We start from the raw sequence: 9,363 nt of genomic DNA, 5'->3' as shown, positions 1-9,363 counted from the left end.
ACATTTACAAAAAACTTGCCCCCCCCCCAAAAAAAGGTACATTTTTCATGAATTGAAAACAACATTTTCAGTAATTGCAGGGAGAAATAAAAGAAAAATAAAAAAAAATAAGTAGTGAAAGTAGCCAATCTACAAGCTCAAAACGCGACGCAAAGCGAAGCGTTGTGAGCTTGTAGATCTGCTATTTTCACTAGTTTGGGTCCCGGGCAAACGTCTTCTCTCTCTTTTGGGTCACAACCTGAGAAGTTTGGGAAACACTGGTCTAAAGGACCTGCCCTGGATCCAAAGAGATTTCTCGTTACAGTACATTGACCGCGAGCTACAAAGGTTGTTCTACTTCCTCATCGGAGGCCCGGGGCCATTCTCAGGTCTTCGCCGCCTGGATCCGAAATAATTCACTTTTAGGCTACACATCAACTCATATTTTGGCAATTACTCAGAAACTGGGCATTCAATCTGAACACTTGTCACCAGGTTAGCCTGTAAGTAGACTGTGCCTTGGGTTGCAGTAGTCTGTAAAGAGCCACGTTGACTGTCTGCAAACAGACCCCCTGCCTTGATTGATCCAAATGGCTGCGAAACTGATGCTTCACACAGTAACTCACCTGTAATTGAAATAATTACTAACCACAAGGCCACTTGAGTGTCTGCCCTGAAACTGGGAGGTCGGGATTCGATCCCCGGCCGGGTCATACCAAAGACTGTAAAAATGGGACCCAATGCCTCCCTGCTTGGCACTCAGCATCAAAGGGTTGGATTGGGCGGTCAAATCTACTAATAAAATGATTCTCGAGTGCGGCACGGCTGCAGCTCACCGCTCCAAGAGATGGGTCAAATGCAGAGAACAAATTTCACTGCGGTAACGTGTGTGACAAATTGTATGACTTTGACTTTGACTAATTATATGGATACAGAACCAAGTCACGTGGGAAAAGGTGACTATTAGGGAAGAGAAAGGACAAAAGCGAATGAGTGGCAGAACAAATAGGCTATATATGAATGTTGAGTAAGTTATTATGAGTATCATTAAAGTGTGAATTACATCACTAAATATGAATGAAAACATGTCAGCAGAATATATGCATGCTAACAAACATATGACTGCAATTTGTGAATATTTAAGTTTTTTAGTACTTTGAGTATGTGAAACTTGCAAGTTGCAACTAAAAACTGCAGATTAAACTATATTTGAACACAGCTTTTCATTGTTATAGTGCATTTCCTTTTTAATATTATATCTTTTTAAATCCAATAATCTAATTATTTCACTATCTCCCAGACAATTGGACTCGAGTCATAGTGACTCGACTCAAGTCGCATATTTGACGACTTTCGACTCGACTCGGACTTTGAATGTAAAGACTTGCGCCTCGACTCGGACTTGGTAAAAGGTAACGAGACTTGAGACTTGACTCCGACTTGCTAGCCAATGACTCCAGACTCGACGACAAGATGACTTGTGACTTGTTTTGTTTCCGAGCATACGGTATTTGTATTTGAATACAGCGTTGGTGTGCAGCGCAACTCCACTCGCACACTAAGGCAAAACCTTTATTTTCACCACACAGCTGCAGTAGATTGAAATGTTGCTTCCTACCTTTGAGTTAGTGTTGCTGAAAGACACCCAGATCCAATTGTATATTCCATATTTCCATATGTACTAACTAAGTGTGAAGTTGTGTCTGTAAACTAGTGTCAACATGGAGGCACACAGTGACAGTTGTGAGCATGCGCAGATTGCACTACCTCTCCTCCAGCGTACAGGGACAAAACGGCCATTAGGGGGAGCCATAGTACAGTGAAATACAGTGGGGAATATCTATTGATTCATTGATTGAATACTTTATTGGCAGAAATGTAATCGGTATAGGGTAGGCTACAGTCAAACACTGATCAAAAAGGGATCACTGAAAAAAGTCCTTGCTGTCTTGTTTCCATTCGGTCCTGGGTAATCAATTCATAATCATGACAAGTCACATGACAAATAACAAAATTCTAATTCTAGACTTGACACAACCTTGTGACTCGACTTGTGACTCGGCTTGAATTGCCCATAACAGAAAGACTTGGGACTCGACTTGGACTTGGGACCAAATGACTTGGGACTCGGACCCGAGGGTTGGATTGACTTGGGACTCGACTTGGACTTGGGACCGAACGACTTGGGACTCGACTTGAACAATTGTCTGCTATCTCCACTTTACCGCTTTACTTTCAATGCTTTACTGTGTAAAGCATTAATCTGGACCATTATGACCGATTCATTTCAAATAAACCTACGTTTTACGTTATTGAAATACAACCATAAATTCTGTTTCCCTCTATGCGGTGTGTGAGTGCCTGTGCCTGCATGAAGTTTATATCCATAGCCCGTTGAAAGTTCAGTGACTGTACACAGGTGGTGCTGACTGCTGAGTCTAGTCCACTGCTTCAATCTTTTCAGACTGTGACTCCCCCAAATAACAATATTTGAACTGGGCTGGGGACCCCCCAAATTATCATATTTGAGCTGGGGACCCCCCAAATAGTCATATTTGAACTGGGGACCCGCCAAAATAATCATATTTGAACTGGGGACCCGCCAAAATAATCATATTTGAACTGGGGACCCGCCAAAATAATCAGTAATCAATTTGAGTTGAGGCATTCAATTTTCTTTGACTCGGTTCCACAGATAGATATCGTGAAAATAGCAGATCTACAAGCTCACAGCACCTCGCGTAGCGAGTCGTTCAGCTATTTTCACAATTTCTGCCTCTTTATTATATTATTTGACAATTTGGCCAATGTTTGACCAGTTTTGAATAGCATAGTTTTTGTTTCTGGATTACTTTTGATGCAGTATAAATGGTCTTTTTTCCTTTCTTATGGACTTTTTAATGTTTGCTCAGGTTTATTTATTTGTAACATAATTTTTTTAGCAGTTCCACACAGTTCCATGACAGAATATTCACACATTACAGAACAGACAATGCAGGTTGAAGTCACTTTGGCATTGGAGCGTCCCAGCTTGGTTCACTCCAGAGACACTGCATTTCAGTGAATTGCCTTCATAAATTTGTATAAAGTGATTGGTTGTGTTAATTTGTTTTAAATACATTGTATGAGTTCATGGTTATATCGACTTCACATTTTGTCATGTGAAACTGAATCAATAAAGCAGTGAGTAAGAATGTATTTCTGTTGTTGCGTTTTTTGACAAGGAGCAAATGTTTTTATTGTCACAAATAAAACGTACAATCCATTTCTGAATCTCCTCCATTAACCCTCAAAGAATCAAGCCGTTTGAATAACAAGACATGGTTTAATTGGCCCCTTCTCCAGGTACAAAAACAGTAAAGTGCATGTTTAAGACTGTTAAAATGATGAACAACAGGGTTTATCCCATTCACAGAAATTGCTTTTTCATTATGGATTAGCACCATGGTGTTAGTTATGCTATTATCTATATGTGGAGCATTATGAACACACCTTGTACACAGTCTAAAATAGCGTTGATCAACTCCGGGCCTGGGGGGGGGGGGGGGGGGGACGACCTACTGCAGGCTTTGATTGTAGTTCAATCAGGAACTAAGCGGATATGACACTCCATCCATGTGACTGCAAATATCCTAATATGAAACTAGCAGTAGGACCGGAGTTGATATTCACTGGGTAAAAATATATACAACAGTAGCCATGACTCAGTATATATACTGTACATGCCTGCAGGAAGTGAAACAAACAGTAAGGGAATATACTGTACGAAAGCACACTATAGTATGGCCACAACTGTCTTCAATCCACTTGCTGAACACAGAACTCTGCTTAGATCTCCCTTCGCACACGACAACTTAACAGTCGTTTCGCCATCTGTACCGGACCGGTGCTGCGACTCCCAACCGGAATTCGACTCCCCCTTCGCTTACTCATAGACAGGTAGAGTGGCTGACCCATGTCCACACTCCACGACAGAATCCTACTCCCCCTTCGCCCACTCATAGACAGCTAGAGTGGCTACCCATGTCCACACTCCACGACAGAATCCTACTACCCCTTCGCTCACTCATAGACAGGTCGAGTGGCTACCCATGTCCACACTCCACGACAGAATCCTACTACCCCTTTTGCACACTCACTGTGCATAATAGGTGACTAGGTGACTGGGTGCTACAGTCTGCGCACCAGTCACTGAACTGAAGCACTTCATTTTGCACATGGAGAAACTCTCCTCTCCCTCACACTAGTCAAAATATAGACTTCACCAATACAATACATAATATATTAGAGACATGTGGCGTCATTCAAATGTAATGATTTTAGTTGTCCATGGAAAATGGACAACTTGGTATTTATATGATCTGAACATACTATAGGCCTACTCTATGTCAGATTTACATTGTCAAAAATAGGCCCAAACGCAGGCCTACATAGATAATTATCATACCCATTATAAATCAATATTCATTACTATTGATAACCCACCTACTTTCAGACACCACAGTCAACCTTTTCAAATGAAAAAAGAAAACCTGTACTTTGTGTATATTGTGTCGTATAAAGTATGTCCATAGACTTCCCAGTTCCCATACAGTCTATTTATTGAGCAAAGTTGGCATGAATGAATGAATGAATGAATGAATCCTACTGTAGGCCTACTAAGCTTCTCTTGACTGCATATTGGCGCACAAGAAGACAAATAATGCCATGTTTAGCGCCTCCAAGGCTGAGCATTCTTTACATCAAGCAAGCAATGTCATTAAAAGTAAAGTTTCTGGTTGAGACGATGCTTTGGAGAGCACTGCCAGCCCATTTAACCTCGCATTGTCACATGGGTAGACCAGAAGCAGTTTTCTTTATAAGCTTCATTTTACTTTTGTCACTAGCCCTGCAGAGGGTACAGTAAGTCCAATTCCAGGCAAAATTTGGCCACAACGTCGGCGCCAACATCCTCTGTGCCTTAGTTTCCACAACCTTCACACAATCTATGCACTCACATGCTTTTCAACACACTTCCCTTAAGCCTTTCCTCCACTTAAACCCAATCAATTCTCATTATTCATGTCCCTCCTCCTTGAACCTACAGTATGTCACTCGTGACAACTGAAATAACGACAAATAAGACAGCCCAGACTAGTGGTAAACGAACATCCTCAGAGTCCAGGCTTGTGTCAGCAGAGACATAATAAAAAAATTCAATGGAGGTTTACTCCCCCTTGTGGCGGAGTGAATTTAGTACGCCACTTTCTCCACCTCACTGACTGTACCTCACAAAATGAGGAGAAAAGTGTGTCCTCACTCCTCAGGAATGGAGACATTTCTATTTTTTATCCATGTTATTTTCTGCATGTGTGTTGCAACAGTTTATGCCAGAACCTGCTGTATCATGCATCCCTTCCCTCAGCTCATGTGTCCATTTGGCAGTCTCCCGTCTCTCTCTTAGGTCCCTTTCTTTGACTCCCATTCCTATCGAAAACGAAACAAAAACAAACAAAGAACAAGGGCAGCGGTTTAATAACCGTATCATAACATGCCTCCACTTCTCAGCCTGTCAACTTCTTGGAACGCTTAGGTTAGCTGAGCATTCAACAGGAACAAAAGGAGATTACATCACATCTATGGGACTATGTTCAGCTTTTTAATTATGTTAGACATGTGCACGCACGCATGCACGCACACACGCAGACACACAGTGTCTGATGAGCAGTTAGCACACGGCGATAAGTGAGGTTTCCAGTGTGAAAGTCAATTAGACGATCACACATGCTGCTGTGATGCAATTAATTAACCAACTAGTATGGAGCTAGGCTGGCTGATAAGCCAGACTCAAATCACACAGTCGTCCGCCGGCAGGCTTATTAGCCAGGCTAGTATGGAGCATGACCTAGAAACCCATTCATACTGACAGAGATAGACAGACAAAAAAACGTCCAACAATTTCAGTTAGTTTGGTAAGTCAGTTAGTTATCGTTTTTTTTATTATCGTTTTTATCGTTTGGTTGACTATAATAACCTTGCTCCAGTGATGAATATTAGAGTTTGATCTGAGCTCATCTTACTTTGGCTTTCTGCATCACCGTTCCCGCGGAGGAGGCGTAGATGGACGGCGGTCTCCTGCGCATCTCAGAGGCACAGTTCACTGGCAGAGACTCGCTGTAGATGTTCAGCTGGCTCTTTCTGCTACGAGGCTGATGGACAGGAGAAATAAAGGGGCAGGTTAAAAAGTATATCAGTATAAAAAACCACCTAAGTCCGTTTTTCAGTTTTGAGTTTCAGTTTTCTCTCTGTGTGTTGGTTAAAAAAACAACAACTGAACCAATGAAGAGTATTAAAAAGCACTTCTGACAACAGGACCAGCTAACTACATTGGACCCTCAAGCTGCCTGCTAAAGCATCCAACTCCACCCCCTCTCATGCAAGTATCTGACAATTTATGTATAGTCACAACACCAACTTTTATGAGGCAGTATTGCTCTGTTCTAAACACTATTTAGGTTTTCTTCATTTCCTGAAAAATTCAGGAAATTAACATTTTGGAGTTCGTTGGTTTCTGCCCGACAGCAGAGGTATGTGAATTAGTTGCTTTGTGTGTGTGTGTGTGTGTGTGTGTGTGTGTGTGTGTGTGTGTGTGTGTGTGTGTCATCTACCTTGGCCTGGGGTTGGCCCTCCGTCGGGGCTCCCAGGGACCCTCCTGCCTGGCTCTTCTTCAGGTTCTCCATAACTTGCGTGAGCCTCAGCTCCAGGTCGACCCTCTCGGCCTCCTTGTCCAGACAGGCCACCTCCAGCTGGGCCACTCGCTCACTCAGGGAGGGCTTCTGCTTCTCTGCTCCGACAGGGAAAACAGACACGTGAGCACAGCAAAAATCGAAGTTCAGTTCTCTGTCCATTTCTCGACAGTGTCGAAATCGAGGGATAATGTTTGTCCCCAAACATTCATTGGCACTCGAACCTCAATGAATGGTCTCCAACTTTTTTCTTTTCTTTTACAGCCAAAATATGTAAGAATGTCCAGCCCGGTCCTGCTAAAGCCCGACAAGGTTCTGCAATATAATAATCCAGAGTCCAACAACACCAAATTGATGTAATCTCTCCGACATGCAGTTTCTCTGATGAGTACGTGAACAGTGCAGCCACAGCACGCAACTACAGGGCTCTTTCCTGCAGATAGACTACATAGGATGTATTAATTGCAGCTTGGTTAAAAGCACGTTCTATCGGTGCTCAAAGGTTTATTTTTGTATTAAATTAATTTAAAACGATGGTTCGGACATCCGCTCGAAAATCCCTGCCAAAGCTCGAATCCTAAAAACAGGGCTCGGGGACAGCCTAAACCGAGGGATTTGAGATGATTTAATGTGGCAAATCTGAGATTGTTCTCATAAATCTGTGAGATTTTAAAATCAGAAAATTTGCACGATTTTTCTCAGAAATCTCTGAGATTAATGTCGTTCGAGTTTTTAAAGTCAGAATTTTTCATTACATTTTTTTATCTCATCGAGATGGCAGTAATAAGCCTTCATAGATATCCGCCCGGGACCCAAACTAGTGACAATAGCAGATCTACAAGCACACAACGTGTCGCTTCGAGCCACGTTGTGAACTTGTAGATCGGCTATTTTCGACATTTTTGTTCTAATTTATGGCATTTCTTAGATTTTACTTTCATTCTTCATGACATTACTGAAAAAATCTTTGGATTTTGTTATTAATTAATGAAAAGTTTAGCTTTTTTCTGAAATGTTTTGCAATACAAACAAATGTCCCGACCCCCTTTTTGGGAACCAGTGGTGTGTAGAGTGTAGATTTAACGATCTCAATGATTTTGTTTGTCCCTCTCTTAGGCCATTTTATTCACCTTTTACATGGAAAGGCAACATTGATGAACACACTGTAGTGTAGTGTGCATGCCACGTCGCTAGGTGGCGGTGACGGACTGCCAGATAGACCAGTTACCCATGTACAAGATCATGTTTACATCATGGTTAAAATTCACCATCTCTAGTCCTTGCTCATTTTAGGAAATCCATATATCACCTATGGCTCTGTATCAATGTAATAAACATATGCGTTGTGTGAACCCAAGTAAGCCATGATGTCACAAGTTTTGCGGATTCATCGTTTTGCCCGTTTACATGGAGACGGGAGGATACAGCGTTTTTCAAAGATTTCCACTCTGGAAGGCGTTTTCACCTCCTGAAAAGGCTGTTCTCGTCTAAAGGGGTGAGACCCCACCCAGCAAACGATACTTTATTTTGCAGTTTTCTATCACTGTTTTTCTAACACTGTTCTCGTGTAAAGGGGGGGCCTTACCTGTGGCTGTTTTCAACTCTTCCTTTGCCTCTCTCCTCTCCTGTCGTACGGCGACCAGGGCCGTGCGGATGCCCTCCTTCCCTCTCTCCAGCTCCTCTTTCTCTTGGAGGTAGCGCTTGGCATCCTCCTCCGCTCTCGTTTTCCCATACTTCCCATACTGGTTGGCATCTGGGGGGGTCAGAAGACGGAGGTGGTGGGGGGTTAGAGGTGAGGGGTGTCAAACGTTTAGGGGTCATGGGAAGGAGACGCAACATCTCACACAACTCTCCGTCTCCGTCTGTTTCTCTGTCTTTCTCCGAGAGAGAGAGAGAGAGAGAGAGAGCGCGACGGCCTACGAACTTGAACCTATAATATTATGAAAAAAAATGACTTTCATATTCCAGCAGGATGACAAAAGAGACGAGAGAGAAGAGGAGATAATAAAGGCGTCAGAGGACGGAGGTCAGGAGGGGAGACGGTGGATCTAATGCGACTGTCCAATAAATCTCACGTTACATCCCGAGGCTCTCAGGGGGCTCCGCGGAGCAGGGGAGGCCTTTGATGTGTCAGAACGTCCACAGACAGCCCTGAGAAACACCCCGCTAACACCCACGTCCCCGGAGCAGTCCCAGAATTTACAATTCTATGGAGGCCTTCTAAATCCTGTTATGTCAATGTTACAATGTTTGTATGTCAGTCGTTCGCAAACATTTTCATGTCAAGGACCCCCAAAAATATATCTAATTGGCTGCCGACCCACATCTGAAAATATGTTTTCCAGGCAACCCCCCCAGAAGCAAAGATTTGATTTAGCTATGAAGGAATATATATTCAAAGATTTGTGCCAGATTCTCACAATTTAAAAAACAAGTGCGTAGTGCTGCACTCAGTGACACGCTATGAGCTTGTAGATCTGCTATCTCTCAATAGTTAAAGTATAACATAATGCTTAAAACACCAAAAGGGGCTCCTGTCCTGAATGGGTTAAAGGGCCACTTCACCCCTTTTGCAACCAGATCTTATTTCAATGATGTTTAGGACACAAGAAACACCTTCCTGGGGGTTTTTATGTGTGTAATATGTGTTTTTAGATAT

At 42.7% G+C, this 9,363-nt stretch overlaps 1 protein-coding gene across 2 annotated transcripts in view; it reads right to left on the bottom strand.

Moving 5' to 3' along the window:
* Positions 1–3,916: 3,916 nt before the first annotated feature.
* afap1l1a (actin filament associated protein 1-like 1a) overlaps positions 3,917–9,363 on the bottom strand; it is a 52,399-nt gene continuing 46,952 nt past the window's right edge. For both annotated transcript variants that reach the window (XM_080774691.1, XM_080774690.1), the window contains exons 16-19: positions 8,290–8,457; positions 6,627–6,802; positions 6,039–6,167; positions 3,917–5,445 (exon numbers count right to left, since the gene is read on the bottom strand). In XM_080774691.1, the coding sequence (XP_080630817.1) occupies positions 5,419–5,445; positions 6,039–6,167; positions 6,627–6,802; positions 8,290–8,457 (500 nt within the window). In that variant the 3' untranslated portion in view covers positions 3,917–5,418. The remainder of the gene's footprint in view (positions 5,446–6,038; positions 6,168–6,626; positions 6,803–8,289; positions 8,458–9,363) is intronic.

This window comes from Protomyctophum bolini (genome assembly GCF_963924005.1).
Source record: "Protomyctophum bolini genome assembly, chromosome: 10".
NCBI classification, from domain to species: Eukaryota; Metazoa; Chordata; class Actinopteri; order Myctophiformes; family Myctophidae; genus Protomyctophum; species Protomyctophum bolini.
The sequence above is the reverse complement of the archived record's forward strand: the minus strand, read 5'-3'. Positions and strand labels throughout refer to the sequence as shown.